Raw genomic sequence first — 20,497 nt, forward strand, 5'->3', positions numbered from 1 at the left:
TATGCTTTCAGAGACAAGTTTCTTTATTGTATTTGGTTTAATATTCAACATACATCTCATTAGTGCAAACAAAAATAAGCGTTTAACATTTAAGACCGTTTTCACGCTTCAAAGGAGGATTTATCTGACCGGTGAAATACAGTAGGGTCGGAAAATGTCACATCCCCGAATACAGCCAATGAGCAGAGCTTCGCCAGATTGCTGACATTTGGAATGCCAATCAGAGCCGTGACAAATTACTTTTAAAGACAGATCATAATCAAAATAACAAATCAAAATACATATAATTAAATCTAGAATTAGAAGTAAATTATCAGGGAAACAAAACATTGAACATTAGTGTCAGCTTTTAACAAATAAATATAAATAAGAAAACACCTATACATTGTTTAAACTCTCTTTTCTGAAAGAAGCAGCAACCATAAAAGATTGAGGCAATGCAGGATGATTATAACTGAATAAAATAAATATTGACTGACTTGACTGTCTTTCAGTTGCAAATGCACACCACACTTTGTCTACTCTATGCCATTCACTGCTGTCTGGGGATCTGTTTTCTTACTGCTCCAATGTTGGCATCAAACAAGAGCTAAACTACCCACATTGACCCAGAACAGCATTAAAGCAGAGAGTAACCAGGACGCAACATAACACACACACATTCACACAAAGGGATACTCAAACCAGACGGAACGAAGAGGTCACAGATTTCTGCAGACCAAAAAGGAGCACTTTTAGCTGAGGGTTGTGTGCGTGTGTATGTATAAAGGTCTGGAGGTATACGGAGGTGATGCTCAGAAGATCTGCTGCTCAAACAGAATTTTCTCGAAGCCTTGCGGTGCCGTATGGTAGAAGTCACTGAACTGGCAGTCTAAGATGGCGCTGTCATCCACTAGAACAGAGGAGAGATCAAATCAACATTGGTTCAGTCAGTGTTTCATGAGGGTACTTTCGCATGCATAACTCACTGACTACAACAACAACAACTAGTAGTGTTCAATTGCTTTTACATCATATGCTTCCAACAAAAAAGAAGGATGTCAGTTTCAGCTTTGTACGAACTGCCCTCTTGTTGCAGAAAAATACCACAACCATAAAGACAATTTTGTGGCAGATTTACTAGGCATTTGAGCCTGTTTTTTCCCCACTGGGAATTAAAAGGTAGAGCATGGGTTACTATATATAATGTAAATAAAAGTTAAGAGAAACATTCATAAAATAAAATTGTTTATTTATGTTTGGTATTGGTGGTCTTCCCTCCTGAGAAGGAAAGTCTGTCCCTGTGCATGCAGCAGTGTACACACACACACACACACTCACTCACTCACTCACTCACTCACTCACTCACTCACTCACTCACTCACTCACTCACTCACTCACTCACTCACTCACTCACTCACTCACTCACTCACTCACTCACTCACTCACTCACTCACCATAAACCACCGGGAACACGGTGCCTCTGATCCCTGAAGCTGGACAGTGCATATTCTTCCCATTCAGATAGAGATTCATCTCCACGTGGTCATATGTGATGCCCTGAGATGGAAAACAAACAACTGATTAGATCAGTGTTGATTGTGTTGGTCAGTTTATTCTGATTCATTTAGGCCATATCTTTAGAAGTATTTAAACATCAATACAGCTGATCAGTGATCAATTCAGTAAGAATTAGATTAGAGAACTTTTTGGTGGTCATTTCTTTGATAATCTCGCCCACCAGCCGGTTCTCTCTGTTGAGATGTCTGGTTTCCGAGCGCCTCAGAACGGGACTTGACTGGAAGCCTATGGCAGGAGCAGACGAAACATCCGCTGGTTTTAATTGGCTGATCTCTCAGTCCATCGCCATCTAGCGCAACCCTTAGAACCTCCATCTAAGTGTACTGCATCTGGGGGCCAGTATTGTTTTTGTGTTTCCCCACCCCCCTGAAAAATAGTATTATTATAAAAATGTTTAGGAACTCAGTCCGGCTTTCAACATACTCTTGAAAGTTGTAATAGTAGAATTTGGGTAGTGCAGCAAGTTTTCCTCTCATGTCAGTCATTGCATACCTTAGAGAGCTATTTATAACTTGTCAGAAATGTCCAGATCAATTAGCCCATTTCAGCTAATGTTTTTTTAGCCCATAAATTTTGTTGTAATGTTTGAGTCACTCAAAAATCACATGAATACACATTAGACATGGCAAGAAAATGAGCTTTAAAACGGCTACATTTTCTCTGCAACCCATGACAAAATGTGTAGAATTGCAGGAAATAAGATTTAAAACATGCAAAATCTTCTCTCCACACACAAGAGAGGTGTGAACAGTTTGTCATGAACAGTCCTTGTGCCCATAGAAACAGTGCTTGTGCCTATTGTTCTGCACCACTGCCATTGATACGGAAAAGACTGCTTGTAATTTTTACTGGGATAGTGTTCTGCACAACCACAACATACATTATCAACTGCCTTTGATGGCGTGTTTACTTTTTCTATTTGAAGACATTAGTGTACAGTGTATAACGTGTTACAGGACAGCTAGCAGAGTTACCCTGGTTAGCGATTAGCATGAACGGTGATATGCTCCTACTACCTCGGGTTCCGGGGAATTATTTCCGTGGTGCACCATAACAAACACTTTTTAGCCTCAATTTGGAGCCACGCCTCATAGTTATGTGTATCTCTCAAAATTGGAATGATCATGTCACTCAATAAATCCACACAGTGATGGAGTGCTGCATCAGATGACCTGGCCTCCACAATCACACAACCTCAACCCAATTGAGATGGTTTACGATTTTTTTATTTCACCTTTATTTAACCAGGAAGGCTAGTTGAGAACAAGTTCTCATTTACAACTGCGACCTGGCCAAGATAAAGCAAAGCAGAGCGACACAAACAACAACACAGAGTTACACATGGAATAAACAAGCGTACAGTCATGAACACAATAGAAAAAAAGAAAGTCTATATACAGTGTGTGCAAATGGCGTGAGGAGGTAGGCAATAAATAGGCCATAGTAGCGAGGTAATTACAATTTAGCAGATTAACACTGGAGTGATAAATCAGCAGATGATGATGTGCAAGTAGAGATACTGGTGTGCAAAAGAGCAAAAAAATTAAAAACAATATGGGGATGAGGTAGGTAGATTGGGTGGGCTATTTACAGATGGACTATGTACAGCTGCAGCAATCGGTTAGCTGCTCAGATAGCTGATGTTTAAAGTTGGTGAGGGAAATATAAGTCTCCAGCTTCAGCGATTTTTGCAATTCGTTCCAGTCACTGAAAACGTATTGGAAGCTATTTTTTAGATGGCATCGCCGATGTCGAGGATCGGTAGGATAGTCAGTTTTACTAGGGTAGGTTTGGCGGCGTGAGTGAAGGAGGCTTTGTTGCGAAATAGAAAGCAGATTCTAGATTTGATTTAGGATTGGAGATGTTTAATATGAGTTTGGAAGGAGAATTTACAGTCTAGCCAGACACCTAGGTATTTGTAGTTGTCCACATATTCTAGGTCAGAACCGTCCAGGGTAATGATGCTAGTTGGGCGGGCGGATGCCGGCAGCGAACGGTTGAAAAGCATGCATTTGGATTTAATAGCATTTAACCTCTCTAGGGTATGTGGGACGGTAGCGTCTCACCTCGTCAACAGTCAGTGAAACTGCAGGGCGCCAAATTCAAAACAACAGAAATCCCATAATTACAATTCCTCAAACATACATGTATTTTACACCATTTTAAACATACACTTGTTGTAAATCCAGCTAGTGTCCGATTTCAAATAGGCTTTACGACGAAAGCAAACCAAACGATTATGTTAGGTGAATGCCTATTCACAGAAAAACACAGCTATATTCTGTATACCCAGCCCTATTTGGTAAAAGACCAAGTCCATATTATGGCAAGAACAGCTTAAATAAGCAAAGAAAAACGACAATCCATCATTACCTTAAGACATGAAGGCCAGTCAATGCAGAACATTTCAAGAACTTAGAATGTTTCTTCAAGAGGAGTCGCAAAAACCATCAAGCGCTATGATGAAACTGGCTCTCATGAGGACCACCACAGGAAAGGAAGACCCAGAGTTACCTCTGGATACGTTCATTAGAGTTAACTGCCCCTCAGATTGCAGCCCAAATAAATGCTTCACAGAGTTCAAGTAACAGACATCTCAACATCAACTGTTCAGAGGAGACTGCATGAATCAGGCCTTCATGGTCGAATTGCTAAAAAGAAACCAGTACTAAAGGACACAAATGAGAAGAGGAGACTTGCTTGGTCCAAGAAACACAAGCAATGGACATTAGACCGAGTCCAAATGTGAGATTTTAGGTTCCAACCGCTGTCTTTGTGAGACACAGAGTAGGTGAACGGATTATCTCTGCATGTGTGGTTCCCACCGTGAAGCATTGAGGAGGTGTGATGGTGTGGGAGTGCTTTGCTGGTAATTTAATTAGAATTCAAGGCACACTTAACCAGCATGGCTACCACAGCATTCTGCAGCGATATGCTATCCCATCTGGTTTGCGCTTATTGGGACTATCATCTATCTTACAGTAGGATGGCGCCGACAGAGATGGTCGCCTCGCTTCGCGTTCTTAGGAAACTATGCAGTGTTTTGTTTTTTATGTATTATTTCTTACACTGTTACCCCAGGAAATCTTAAGTCTTATTACATACAGCCAGGAAGAACTATTGGATATAAGAGCAACGTCAACTTACCAACATTACGATCAGGAATACGACTTTCCCGAAGCGGATCCTCTGCTTGGACCACCACCCAGGACAATGGATCCGATACCAGTAGGCGACCCAAAACAACAACACCGCAGAAGGGCCAGACGGAGCGGTCTTCTGGTCAGGCTCCGTAGACAGGCACATCGCTCACCGCTCCCGAGTATACTACTCGCCAATATCCAGTCTCTTGACAACAAGGAAGACGAAATTCGAGCAAGGGTTGCCTTCTAGAGAGACATCAGAGATTGTAACATTCTCTGTTTCACGGAAACATGCCTGACCTCGGGATACCCTATCAGATTCGGTACAGGCACCCAGTTTCTTCACTCATCGCACCAACAGAAACAAACATCTCTCTGGTATGAAGAAGGGCGGGGGTGTATGCCTTATGATTAACGAGTCGTGGTGTGATCATAACAACATACAGGAACTCAAGTCCTTTTGTTCACCTGACATAGAATTCCTTACAATCAAATGCCGACCGCATTATCTACCAAGAGAATTCTCTTCGATTATAATCACAGCCGTGTAAATCCCCCCCAAGCAGACACCTCGACGGCCCTGAAAGAACTTCATTGGACTCTATGTAAACTGGAAACCACATATCCTGAGGCTGCATTTATTGTAGCTGGGGATTTTAACAAGGCTAATCTGAAAACAAGGCTCTCTAAATTGTATCAGCATATTGAATGCGCGACCCGGGCTGGCAAAATTCTGGATCATTGCTACTCTAACTTCCGCGACGCATACAAAGCCCTCCCTCTCCCTCCTTTCGGCAAATCTGACCTCGACTCTATTTTGTTGCTCCCAGCCTATAGCCAGAAACTAAAACAGGAAACACCCGTGCTCAGGTCTGTTCAACGCTGGTCCGACCAATCTGATTCCACGCTTCAAGATTGCTTCGATCACGTGGACTGGGATATCTTCCGGACAGCCTCAGACAACAACATTGATGTATACGCTGATTCGGTGAGCGAGTTTATTAGCAAGTGCATTGGTGATGTTGTACCCACAGTGACTATTAAAACCTTCCCAAACCAGAAACTGTGGATTGATGGTAGCATTCGTGCAAAACTGAAAGCGCGAACCACTGCTTTTAATCATGGCAAGGCGACTGGAAACAGGACCGAATACAAAACAGTGTAGCTATTCCCTCCGCAACGCAATCAAACAACCTACGCGTCAGTATAGAGACAAAGTAGAGTCGCAATTCAACGGCACAGACACGAGACGTATGTGGCAGGGTCTACAGTCAATCACGGATTACAAAAAGAAAACCAGCCCCGTTGCGGACACCAACGTCTTGCTCCCAGACAAACTAAACAACTTCTTTGCTCGCTTTGAGGACAATACAGTGCCACTGACATGGCCCACTACCAAAACCTGCGGGCTCTCCTTCACCGCAGCCAACGTATGTAAAAAACCCTTGCAAGGCTGCCAGCCCAGACGGCATCCCTCGCCGCGTCCTCAGAGCATGCGCAGACCAGCTGGCTGGTGTGTTTACGGACATATTCAATCAATCCCTATCCCAGTCTGCTGTTCCCACATGCTTCAAGAGGGCCACCATTGTTCATATTACCAAGAAAGCTAAGGTAATTGAGCTAAGGTAACTGAGCTAAACTACTACGCCCCATAGCACTCACTTCCGTCATCATGAAGTGCTTTGAGAGACTAGTCAAGGATCATAATATCAACTCCACCCTACCGGACACCCTAGACCCACTCGAATTTGCTTACCGCCCCAATAGGTCCACAGACGACGCAATCGCAATCACACTGCCCTAACCCATCTGGACAAGAGGAATACCTATGTAAGAATGAGGTTCATCGATTACAGCTCAGCATTTAACACCATAGTACCCTCCAAACTCGTCATTAAGCTCGAGACCCTGGGTCTCGACTCCGCCCTTCTGACGGGCCGCCCCCAGGTGGTGAGGGTAGGAAACAACATCTCCACCCCGCTGATCCTCAACACTGCGGCCCCACAAGGGTGCGTTCTCAGCCCTCTCCTGTACTCCCTGTTCACCCATGACTGCGTGGCCATGCACGCCTCCAACTCAATCATCAAGTTTGCAAACGACACTACAGTGGTAGGCTTGATTACCAACAACGACGAGACGGCCTACAGGGAGGAGGTGAGGGCCCTCGGAGTGTGGTGTCAGGAAAATAACCTCACACTCAACGCCAACAAAACAAAGGAGATGATCGTGGACTTTAGGAAACAGCAGAGGGAGCACCCCCCTATCCACATCGACGGGACAGTAGTGGAGAAGGTGGAAAGTTTTAAGTTCCTCGGCATACACATCACGGACAAACTGAAATGGTTCACCCACACAGACAGCGTGGTGAAGAAGGCGCAACAGCGCCTCTTTAACCTCAGGAGGCTGAAGAAATTTGGCTTGTCACCTAAAACCCTCACAAACTTTTACAGATGCACAATCGAGAGCATCCTGTCAGGCTGTATCACCGCCTGGTACGGCAACTACTCCACCCACAACCGTAAGGCTCTCCAGAGTGTAGTGAGGTCTGCACAACGCATCACCGGGGGCAAACTACCTGCCCTCCAGGACACCTACACCACCCGATGTCACAGGAAGGCCAAAAAGATAATCAAGGACAACAACCACCCGAGCCACTGCCTGTTCACCCCGCTGTCATCCAGAAGGCGAGGTCAGTACAGGTGCATCAAAGCTGGGACCAAGAGACTGAAAAACAGCTTCTATCTCAAGGCCATTAGACTGTTAAACTGCCATCACTAACATTGAGTAGCTGCTGCCAACATACTGAGTCATCTCTAGTCACTTTAATAATCAAAAATTGGATGTAATAAATGTATCACTAGTCACTTTAAACAATGCCACTTTATATAATGTTTACATACCCTACATTACTCATCTTATATGTATATACAGTACCCTATACCATCTACTGCATCTTGCCTATGCCGTTCGGCCATCGCTCATCCATATATTTATATGTACATATTCTTATTCATTCCTTTACACTTTTGTGTATAAGGTAGTTGTTGTGAAATTGTTAGATTATTTGTTAGATATTACTGCACAATCGGAACTAGAAGCACAAGCATTTCGCTACAATCGCATTAACATCTGCTAACCCTGTGTATGTGACCAATAAAATTTGATTTTCAACAGGACAATGACTCAAAACACACCTTCAGGCTGTGTAAGGGCTATTTGACCAAGAAGGAGAGTGATGGAGTGCTGCATCAGATGACCTGGCCTCCACAATCACCTGACCTTAACCCAGTTGAGATGGTTTGGGATGAGTTGGACCGCAGAGTGAAGGAAAAGCAGCCAACAAGTACTGAGCATATGTGGGAACTCCTTCAAGACTGTTGGAAAAGCATTCCAGGTGACTACCTCATGAAGCTGGTTGAGAGAATGCCAAGAGTGTGCAGAGCTGTCATCACGGCAAAGGGTGGCTACATTGAAGAATCTCAAATATATTTTCATTTTTTTAACTACATGATTCCATATGTGCTATTTCATAGTTTTGATGTCTTCACTATTATTCTACAATGTAGAGAATAATAAAAATAAAGAAAAACCCTTGAATGAGTAGGTGTGTCCAAACTTTTGACTGGTACTGTATATCTCACTTGGTTAGAATATTTAAGCCTCCAAATATCCACTAGTTCCAATATATCCATAATATTCAGGATTTCCTTGTGTGCATGAGGTGCATGAGGGTGATCGTTTTGTAGTGCGATTTCCTTTACGGTCCATTGAGGTACTTAAAACCGTATTATAATCTCCCACCATAATAATTGAGTCATGTATTGCTTGTAAGATCGATCAATTATTATATATATTTTCAAAGAAGCGTGGATCATCATTATTTGGACTGTATAGATTAATGAGCCAAATCTGTTTATGGTTCAATAGCATATTTAAAAGGATCCACATTCCTTGCGGATCCATTTGAACAGTTTGCACGTTTGGATCGAAATTATTGTTCATTAATATCATCACCCCTTTTGAGTTTCTTTGCCCATGGGAGAAATATACCTACCACCCCCCCCCCAGTCATTTTCCACCTCAACTTCATCTAAAAGGTATAGAATGAGTTTCCTGTAAACACCAGATATTATATTCCTTCTCTTTTAGCTAGGTAAAGACTGATCATCTTTTCATATTATCTGCTAAGCCATCACAATTATAACTAGTTGTACTTATTTCACCACTTACCATAGAGATACAAGTTTTGATTATACTTGCCATAACATACGTTTGTAAACTTACCATTAAGAAGTACCATGATAATGGAGTTTCCATATAGCTGTTCCATGATATTTGCACTGTTAGTTTATAGTTCTTACCTTTTGAAGTTTATTCCCTTCATTACCTAGATGCATTATTGAGCAAGTAAGTTTTTTTGCCTATGTATCTGAAGTTGAGGACTTCCTTTTGTTTATTAGAATATAATAATATGCCTATGTTTGTCAAGTATGCCATGTGCTTTCCTTGCTTTGTTTGAGTTGTTATAGCTCATGTTTATTGACACTTTATATAGACCTTGAGTGTGTTTCGTATGACTTTGTTGCGCTCCACCAAACCAGTCCACTCACCACGATGTCCCCCTCCTGTGGAAGACTGTTGGCAGGCAGGCGGTTTTTCTCTTCGTTGTTGTGGTACACCGAGCCATCATGCCTCAAGACAAGGCTGTTGATGTCCCGCCCCATGGGGACCTGGTTCAGGTTCACCTTCTGAGTGGCCACACCTATCCCCCATATACCTGCACACAGAGTTCAGAACCTTAAAAACAAGTTTCCCAACACAAACCGTACTGTGCTGCTTTTTAAACCATTTCACAAGAAGTTTACAGAGGTGCAAATAAGGTGCCTTCAGAAAGTATCCATACCACTTGAATTAATCCACATTTTGTTGTGTTCCAGTCGGAATTCAAATGGATTAAATATATGTTTTTCTCACCCATCTACACACAACAGCGCATAATGACAAACTAAACATGTTTAAAAAAATATTTGCAAATGTATTTAAAATGAAATACAGAATAACATTTACATAAGTATTCACACCCTTGAATCAATACATGTTAGAATCACCTTTGGCAGTGATTACAGCTGTGAGTCTTTCTGGGTCTCTAAGAGCCTCTCTTCTGGGTCTCTAAGAGGTTCCACACCTGGATTGTACAATATTTGCCCATTATTATTTTCAGAATTCTTCAAGCTCTGTCAAATTGGTTGTTGATCTTTGCTAAACAACCATTTTCAAGTCTTGCCATATATTTTTAAGTAGATTTAAGTCAAAACTGTAACTAGGCCACTTAGGAACAGTCAATGTTGTCTTGGTAAGCAAATCCAGTGTATATTTGGCCTTGTGTCTTAGGTTATTGTCCTGCTGAAAAGTGAATTTGTCTCCCAGTGTCTGTTGGAAAGCAGACTGAACCAGGTTTCTCTCTAGGATTTTGCCTGTGCTTAGCTCCATTCTGTTTCTTTTTTTATCCTGAAAAACTTCCCAGTCCTTAACGATTACAAGCATACCCATAACATGAGGCAGCCACTACTATGCTTGAAAATATGGAGAGTGGTATTCTGTAATGTAATGTGTTGTATTGGACTTGCCCCAAACATAACAGTTTGTATTCAGGACCAAAAGTTAATTGCTTTGCCACATTTTTTGCAGTATTATTTTCGTTCCTTGTTGCAAACCGGGTGCATGTTTTGGAATATTTTTGCTCTGTACAGGCTTCCTTTCCTTTTACTCTGTAAATTAGGTTAGTATTGTGGAGTAAATACAATGTTGATGATCCATCCTCAGTTCTCCTATTATAGCCATTAAACTCTGAAACAAAGGTTTTTTTAAAGTCACCATTGGTCTCATGGTGAAATCCCTGAGCGGTTTCCTTCCCCTTTGGCAACTGGGTTAGGAAGGATGCCTGTATCTTTGTAGTGACTGGGTGTATTGATACACCATCCAAAGTGTGATTAATAACTTCACCATGCTTAAAGGGATATTCAAATGTCTGCTTTTTAAAAATGTTTTACCCATCTAACAATAGGTGCCCTTCTTTGTGAGGCATTGGAAAACCTCTCTGGTCTTTGTGGTTGAGTCTGTGTTTGAAATTCACTGCTCGACTGAGGAACCTTACAGATAATTGTATGTGTGGGGTACAGAGATGAGGTAGTCGTTAAAAAAATCCTGTTAAACACAATTTTTACACACAGTGAGTTCATGCAACTTATTATGTGACTTGTTAAAAGTGTTTACTCCTGAACTTATTTAGGCTTGCTATCATTGTATTTAGGCCGTCATGGTAAATAAGAAGTTCTTCTTAACCAACTTAAAATAACAAAGGGGATGAATACTTATTGATTGAAGACATTTCAGCTTTAATTAATTAGTAAAAATTGAAGAACATAATTCCACTGTGACTTTATGGGGTATTGTGTGTAGGCCAGTGACCAAAAATTGAAATTCAGGCTGTAACACAACATAAGAATTCAGACCCTTTACTCAGTACTTTGTTGAAGCACCTTTGGCAGCGATTACAGCCTTGAGTCTTCTTGAGTATGATGCTACAAGCTTGGCACACATGTATTTGGGGAGTTTCTCCATTTGCAGATCCTCTCAAGCTCTGTCAGGTTGGATGGGGAGCGTCGCTGCACAGCTATTTTCAGGTGTCTTCAGAGATGTTAGATTGGGTTCAAGTCCAGGCTCTGGCTGGGCCACTCAAGGACATTCAGAGACTTGTGCTGAAGCCACTCCTGTGTTGTATTGGCTGTGTGCTTAGGGTTTTTGTCCTGTTGGAAGGTGAACCTTTGCCCCAGTATGAGGTCCTGAGTGCTCTGGAGCAGATTTTCATCAAGGATCTCTGTACTTTGCTCGCTTCATCATTCCCTCGATCCTGACTAGTCTCCCAGTCCCTGTGGCTGAAAAACATCCTGACAGCATGATGCTGCCACCACCATGCTTCAGTGTAGGGCTGGTGCCAAGTTTCCTCCAGACGTGACGCTTGGCATTTAGGCCAAAGAGTTCAATCTTGGTTTAATCGGACCAGAGAATGTTTCTCATGACCTGAGAGCCTTTAGGTGCCTTTTGACAAAATCAGAGTGGTCTGTCAAGTGCCTTTTACTGAGGAGTGGCTTCCGTCTGGCCACTCTACCATAAAGGCCTGATTGTAGGAGTGCTGCAGAGATGATTGTCCTTCTGGAAGGTTCTTCAATCTCCACAGAGGAACTCTGGAGCTCTGTCAGAGTGACCATCTGATTTCTGGTCACCTCCCTGACCAAGGCCCTTCTCCCCCGATTGCTCAGTTTGTCCGGGGGGGCAGCTCTAGGAAGAGTTATGGTGGTTCCAAACTTCTTCCATTTAAGAATTATGGAGGCCACTGTTTTCTTGGGGACCTTCAATGCTGCAGACATTTTTTGGTACCCTTCCCCAGATCTGTGCCTTGACACAATCTTATCTCGGAGCTCTACAGACAATTCCTTCGACCTCATGGCTTGGTTTTTGCTCTGACATGGACTGTCAACTGTGGGACCTTGTATAGACAGGTGTGTGCCTTTCCAAATCATGTCCAATCAATTGGATTTACCACAGGTGGACTCCAATCAAGTTGTAGAAACATCAAGGATAATCAATGGAAACAGGATGAGCTCAATTTCGAGTCTCATAGCAAAGAGTGTGAATATTTATGTAAATAAGGCATTTCTGTTATGCATTTTTTGTACATTTGCAAAAATGTCTAAAAACCTGTTTTCACCTTGTCATTATGGGGTAGTGTGTGTAGATTGAACATTTTTTATTTATTCAATTTTAGAATAAGGCTGTAACGTAACAAAATGTGGAAAAAGTGTAAGGGGTCTGAATACTTTCCGAATGCACGGTATATTGGCATTTGGTCATTTTGAGAGCTTTCCTTCTAGTCAATATTTTGGCTAGTGTGATGTAAATACAGTGGGGAGAACAAGTATTTGATACACTGACAATTTTGCAGGTTTTCCTACTTACAAAGCATGTAGAGGTCTGTAATTTTTATCATAGGTACACTTCAACTGTGAGAGACGGAATCTAAAACAAAAATCCAGAAAATCACATTGTATGATTTTTAATTAATTAATTTGCATTTTATTGCATGACATAAGTATTTGATACATCAGAAAAGCAGAACTGAATATTTGGTACAGAAACCTTAGTTTGCAATTACAGAGATCATACGTTTCCTGTAGTTCTTGACCAGGTTTGCACACACTGCAGCAGGGATTTTGGCCCACTCCTCCATACAGACCTTCTCCAGATCCTTCAGGTTTCGGGGCTGTCGCTGGGCAATACGGACTTTCGGCTCCCTCCAAAGATTTTCTATTGGGTTCAGGTCTGGAGACTGGCTAGGCCACTCCAGGACCTTGAGATGCTTCTTACGGAGCCACTCCTTAGTTGCTCTGGCTGTGTGTTTCGGGTCGTTGTCATGCTGGAAGACCCAGCCACGACCCATCTTCAATGCTCTTACTGAGGGAAGGAGGTTGTTGGTCAAGATCTCGCGATACATGGCCCCATCCATCCTCCCTTCAATACGGTGCAGTCGTCCTGTCCCCTTTGCAGAAAAGCATCCCCAAAGAATGATGTTTCCACCTCCATGCTTCACGGTTGGGATGGTGTTCTTGGGGTTGTACTCATCCTTCTATTCCTCCAAACACGGCGAGTGGAGTTTAGAGCAAAAAGCTCTATTTTTGTCTCATCAGACCACATGACCTTCTCCCATTCCTCCTCTGGATCATCCAGATGGTCATTGGCAAACTTCAGACGGGCCTGGACATGCGCTGGCTTGAGCAGGGGGACCTTGCGTGCACTGCAGGATTTTAATCCATGACGGCGTAGTGTGTTACTAATGGTTTTCTTTGAGACTGTGGTCCCAGCTCTCTTCAGGTCATTGACCAGGTCCTGCCGTGTAGTTCTGGGCTGATCCCTCACATTCCTCATGATCATTGATGCCCCACGAGGTGAGATCTTGCATGGAGCCCCAGACCGAGGGTGATTGACCGTCATCTTGAACTTCTTCCATTTTCTAATAATTGTGCCGACAGTTGTTGCCTTCTCACCAAGCTGCTTGGCTATTGTCCTGTAGCCCATCCCAGCCTTGTACAGGTCTACAATTTATCCCTGATGCCCTTACACAGCTCTCTGGTCTTGGCCATTGTGGAGAGGTTGGAGTCTGTTTGATTGAGTGTGTGGACAGGTGTCTTTTATACAGGTAACGAGTTCAAACAGGTGCAGTTAATACAGGTAATGAGTGGAGAACAGGAGGGCTTCTTAAAGAAAAACTAACAGGTCTGTGAGAGCCGGAATTCTTACTGGTTGGTAGGTGATCAAATACTTATGTCATGCAATAAAATGCAAATTAATTACTTAAAAATCATACAATGTGATTTTCTGGATTTTTGTTTTAGATTCCGTCTCTCACAGTTGAAGTGTACCTATGATAAAAATGACAGACCTCTACATGCTTTGTAAGTAGGAAAACCTGCAAAATCGGCAGTGTATCAAATACTTGTTCTCCCCACTGTATGTAATCTTTCTCTGATTTGTTGGATATTTGACAATTCTATACTTAACTAAACAGTAGACATTTATGTTCTATTAAATGTCTGTGTGAACTGAGAGGAGCCTAAAAACCTAAAGCTGGCATTCCATAGATAAGATGTGTTGGATGTCACCAAGATAGCCTGGAGGAACAGAACGAAGGCCTCAGTATTCCTAATAGTCCTGGCATCTGGGAGACAACAGAAGCAGATCACCAGAGGATGAACCCAAAGTGGCTTATGGTGCCCCCCATTCTATATGGAAAGCGTTGAACCAGCCATGACTGAGCATTCTTGGTATCAGCTACAGTTGAAGTCGGAAGTTTACATGCACCTTAGCCAAATACATTTAAACTCCGTTTTTCACAATTCCTGACATTTAGTCGTAAAAATTGCCTGTTTTAGGTCAGTTAGGATCACCACTTTATTTTAAGAATGTGAAATGTCAGAATAATAGTAAAGAGAATGATTTATTTCAGCTTTTATTTCTTTCATCACATTCCCAGTGGGTCAGAAGTTTGCATACACTCAATTAGTATTTGGTAGCATTGCCTTTAAATTGTTTAACTTGGGTCAAACGTTGCAGGTAGCCTTCCACAAGCTTCCCACAATACGCTGGGAGAATTCTGTCCCATTCCTCCTGACAGAGCTGGTGTAACTGAGTCAGGTTTGTAGGCTTCCTTGCTCGCACACGATTTTTCAGTTCTGCCTACAAATTTTCTATAGGATTGAGGTCAGGGCTTTGTGATGGCCAGTCCAATACCTTGACTTTGTTGTCCTTAAGCAATTTTGCCACAACTTTGGAAGAATGCTTGGGGTCATTGTCCATTTGGAAGACTCATTTGCGACCAAGCTTTAACTTCCTGACAGATGTCTTGAGATGTTGCTTCAATATATCCACATAATTTTCCTCCTCATGATGCCATCTATTTTGTGAAGTGCACCAGTCCCTCCTGCAGCAAAGCACCCCCACAACATTATGCAACATTAATGGTGGTTTTGGAGCAGTGGCTTCTTCCTTGCTGAGCGGCCTTTCAGGTTATGTAAATATAGGACTTGTTTAACTGTGGATATAGATACTTTTGTACTTGTTTCCTCCAGCATCTTCACAAGGTCCTTTGCTGTTGTTCTGGGATTGATTTGCACTTTCGCACCAAAGTACATTAATCTCCAGGAGACAGAACGTGTCTCCTTCCTGACCCTGTATGACGGCTGCGGCTGGTTCCATGGTCTTTATACTTGCGTACTATTGTTTGTACAGATGGGAAATTGCTCCCAAGGATGAACCAGACTTGTGGAGGTCTACAATTTGTTTTCTGAGGTCTTGGCTGATTTCTTTTGATTTTCCCATGATGTCAAGCAAAGAGGCACTGAGTTTGAAGGTAGGCCTTGAAATACATCCACAGGTACAACTCCAATTGACTCAAATGATGTCAATTAGACTATCAGAAGCTTCTAAAGCTATGACATAATTTTCTGGAATTTTCCAAGCTGTTTAAAGGCAAAGTCAACTTAGTGTATGTAAACATCTGACCCACTGAAATTGTGATACAGCGAATTATAAGTGAAATAATCTGTCTGTAAACAATTTTGGAAAAATTTCTTGTGTCATGCACAAAGTAGATGTCCTAACCGGCTTGCCAAAACTATAGTTTGTTAACAAGAAATTTGTGGAGTGGTTGAAAAACAAGTTTTAATGACTCCAACCTAAGTGTATGTAAACTTCCGACTTAAACTGTTTATAAGAAACAGCATGGTCTGTAACGGGTAGGCTACTAGGCCCAGTTTCATTATTGTAATAATTCATCGATGTTAAATAAAGATGATTATAAAGAATGAATTTCCACGACACTAGCTTTGACAGTTTTTTTTTACTTTCCAGTATGGTTCCAGCAACTATGGTGGGTGTGTAACCAAGCTGGTGCAGTATAGCTCGGCTTGGCTCAAAAGGGGTATTAGCAATGGTGTAGTGGAGGGTATATGCAGGTATAGGCCATATACCCACTTATCTTTCAGCGGGCATTGCGTATACTCACTTAAATCCCCACGATATGTTTCAAAGTAGTGTAGTGGAGACATATACGCCGTATCAATTAATAAAGGCTGATGAAACAGATCAGAATGTTTAGCTTAAACTATTATTTCTTCACATTTTAAAATCGATACAGTTACATATCGGGATATTATTTTTGACGATATATCGTATCTTACCGTTTTGACTATCGCAATATTAGTTTTACTCTAGTTGGCTTTAATTGTATTTTTTCTTTATAACTTGTTCTCCATCTTCTTTTTACATATGTAGCCAATTTGTTTTCAGCAAACTTATTTCCATGACTGATCAAAACATGGCTCCCTCTTGTCCCTTTGCAGCAGACATATGGTGGGCAATATGTTTGGAACATAGAATCGCAATAAAGAAAATACAGTTTCGAATCTCGAAAATTGCAATGGATATCGTATCGGCAACTAAGTATTGTGATAATATCGTATTGTGAGGTCCCTGACAATTTCCAGCCCTATTCAATAGTAGGCCTACTATGAGCCTACTTGCACAGTACAGCTTGGGTTGGCCTGACTGTGAAAGACCAATATGGGATTTATAATTTTAGATCATTCAGAGTGTATGTCACTGTTTCTCATTTAATTTTTCACACAGGGCACCTTTCCATCGCCGGGCAGGCCATTTGGGAAGTTTTTGGCAAAATTAGAGTATATCCACTTCTCCAGGCAACACTCCACCACTGGTTTTAGACTCTTCATCACACACTGCTATACCAGAAGTCAGGACAGTATGTACAGTGGCTTGCGAAAGTATTCACCCCCTTTAGCATTTTTCCTATTTTGTTGCCTTACAACCTGCAATTTAAATGTATTTTTTGGTGGGTTGTATCATTTGATTTACATAACATGCCTACCACTTTGAGGATGCAAAATATTTTTTTATTGTGAAACAACCAAGAAAAAAAAGAAGAAAAAAAAAACTTATGCGTGCATAACTATTCATCCCCCCCCCAAAGTCTAAACTTTGTAGAGCCACCTTTTGCAGCAATTACATCTGCAAGTCTCTTGGGGTATGTCTCTATAAGCTTGGCACATCTAGCCACTGAGATTTTCTCCCATTCTTCAAGGCAAAACTGCTCCAGCTCCTTCAAGTTGGATGGGTTCCGCTGGTGTACAGAAATCTTTAAGTCATACCACAGATTCTCAATTTAATTGAGGTCTGGGCTTTGACTAGGTCATTCCAAGGCATTTAAATGTTTCCCCTTAAACCACTCGAGTGTTGCTTTAGCAGTATGCTTAGGGTCATTGTCCTGCTGGAAGGTGAACCTCCGTCCCAGTCTCAAATCTCTGGAAGACTGAAGCAAGTTTCCCTCAAGAATATCCCTGTATTTAGGGCTATCCATCATTTCTGACCAGTTTCCCAGTCCCTGCCGATGAAAAACATCCCCACAGCATGATGCTGCCACCACCATGCTTCACTGTGGGGATGGTGTTCTCGGGGTAATGAGAGGTGTTGGGTTTGCGCCAGACATAGCATTTTCCTTGATGGCCAAAAAGCTACATTATAGTCTCATCTGACCAGAGTACCTTCTTCCATATGTTTGGGGAGTATCCCACATGCCTTTTGGCAAACACCAATTATTTTTCTTTAAGCAATAACTTTTTCTTGCCACTCTTCCGTAAAGCCCAGCTCTGTGGAGTATACAGCTTAAGGGGGTCCTATGGACAGATACTCCAATCTCCACTGTGGAGCTTTGCAGCTCCTTCATGGTTATCTTTGGTCTCTTTGTTGCCTCTCTGATTAATGCCCTCCTTACCTGGTCCGTGAGTTTTGGTGGGCAGGACTCTCTTAGCAGGTTTGTCGTGGTGCCATATTCTTTCCATTTTTTAATAATGGATTTAAATGGTGTTCCGTGGGATGTTCAAAGTTTCTGATATTTTTTTATAACCCAACCCTGATCTGTACTTTTCCACAACTTTGTCCCTGACCTGTTTGGAGAGCTCCTTGGTCTTCATGGTGCCGCTTGCTTGGTGGTGCCCCGTGGTATTGCAGACTCTGGGGCCTTTCAGAACAGGTGTAGATATACTGAGATCATGTGACACTTAAATAAAGTCCACCTGTGTGCAATCTAACTAATTATGTGACTTCTGAAGGTAATTGGTTGCACCAGATCTTATTTAGGGGCGTCACAGCAAATACATAATCATGCACCACTTTTCCGTTTTTTTAAAGTTTGGACACACTTACTCATTTTTTTAATACTATTTTCTACATTGTAGAATAATAGTGAAGACATCAAAACAAAACTTTTTTTAAACAAATTTAAATGTATTTTAGATTCTTCAAATTAGCCACCCTTTGCCTTGATGACAGCTATGCACACTCTTGGCATTATCTCAACCAGCTTCGTGATGAATGCTTTTCCAACAGACTTGAAGACATTCCCACATATGCTGAGCACTTGTTGACTGCTTTTCCTTCACTCTGCTGTCCAACTCAACCCAAACCATCTCAATTGGGTTGAGGTCGGGTGATTGTGGAGGCCAGGTAATCTTATGCAGCACTCTATCACTCTCCCTGAGAGAGCCGCTCAGCAAGGAAGAAGCCACTGCTCCAAAACCTCCATAGAAAAGCCAGACTCCGGTTTGCAACTGCACATGGGGACAAAGATTGTACTTTTTGGAGAAATGTCCTCTGGTCTGATGAAACACAAATAGAACTGTTTGGCCATAATGACCATCATTATGTTTGGAGGAAAAAGGGGGATGCTTGCAAGCCGAAGAACACCATCCCAACCATGAAGCACAGGGGTGGCAGCGTCATGTTGTGGGGGTCCTTTGCTACAGGAGGGACTGGTGCACTTCACAAAATAGATGGCATCATGAGAGAGGGAAATTATGTGGATATATTGAAGCAACATTTTAAGACATCAGTCAGGAAGTTAAATCTTGGTCGCAAATGAGTCTTCCAAATGGACAATGACCCCAAGCATACTTTCAAAGTTGTGGCAAAATGGCTTAAGGACAACAAAGTCAAGGTATTGGACTGGCCATCACAAAGCCCTGACCTCAATCCTATAGAAAATTTGTGGGCAGAACTGAAAAAGCGCGTGCGAGCAAGAAGGCCTACAAACCTGACTCAGTTACACCAGCTCTGTCAGGAGGAATGGGCTAAAATTCTTATTAAACTTATTGTGGGAAGCTTGTGGAAGGCTACCCGAAACATTTGACCCAAGTTAAACAATTTAAAGGCAATGCTACCAAATACTAATTGAGTGTATGTAAACTTCTGACCCACTGGGAATGTGATGAAAGAAATAAAAGCTGAAATAAATCATTCTCTCTACTATTATTCTGACATTTCACATTCTTAAAATAAAGTGGTGATCCTAAGTGACCTAAGACAGGGAATTTTTACTAGGATTAAATGTCAGGAATTGTGAAAAACTGAGTTTAAATGTATTTGGCAAAGGTGTATGTAAACTTCCGACTTCAACTGTATATCCATACTATCATTTATTCCTTTTTTACCCTGCATTATTTCATTTTGGGGATCTTTATTATCCACCCGCACAGTAGGTGGCGGAACGCACATATTGTTACGAATGCCTTTATACCAAAGAAGTTGATGAACTACACTTCCTCTCCAGTTACACTTACACACAGGTGTTCAGAGCAGGCTAGATAGCCAATTAGCACAGGTAGCCACCTATGTCTTCTGTAACCAAGCGATGTGACATGGAATATGTAGTAATTTAACCTTTTGTTTTTTTGAAAATTATTTCACACTGATATGAAAGATACGTTTTTGGAAACATAAGGAATGTATCGCAAGCAATGGGTGTTAATGTTTAGACTAGCATCGGGGCGCTTAACAAAACACCCCCGGTCAGAAGCTACTATTGTCAATAGGCGCTAAAACAGTTAGCATCTACAGTATGAATGGGGTACATAGTACATACCCTGCCTTCTGTGCACGCACACCCACACCAAAAGACATTACCCTTAGTAACTTATCTATTTTATCTCCCACACAGACAGACACAGTGGCGACCCGTCATTCAGGGCAGGTAGAGCCCCACCTGTTTAGCTTTAAAAAAATATATATATAAATGTGTGATTTGCATGCGTGTCACATATCAGTTTGCAAACAATGTAAAAAAAAAAGTATAATAATAATAATCATTGAGTTAATAAAGCCGCATACAA

The 20,497-nt window shown here is 41.8% G+C and overlaps 1 protein-coding gene across 1 annotated transcript in view; it reads right to left on the reverse strand.

Moving 5' to 3' along the window:
• Positions 1–20,497, reverse strand: part of LOC139538656 (SPRY domain-containing protein 7-like) — a 27,710-nt gene continuing 7,213 nt past the window's right edge. Inside the window, exons 3-5 of the mRNA XM_071340970.1 lie at positions 9,314–9,480; positions 1,437–1,539; positions 1–892 (exon numbers count right to left, since the gene is read on the reverse strand). Of these exons, the coding sequence (XP_071197071.1) occupies positions 795–892; positions 1,437–1,539; positions 9,314–9,480 (368 nt within the window). The 3' untranslated portion in view covers positions 1–794. The remainder of the gene's footprint in view (positions 893–1,436; positions 1,540–9,313; positions 9,481–20,497) is intronic.

Source organism: Salvelinus alpinus, chromosome 14 (genome assembly GCF_045679555.1).
Source record: "Salvelinus alpinus chromosome 14, SLU_Salpinus.1, whole genome shotgun sequence".
NCBI classification, from domain to species: domain Eukaryota; kingdom Metazoa; phylum Chordata; class Actinopteri; order Salmoniformes; family Salmonidae; genus Salvelinus; species Salvelinus alpinus.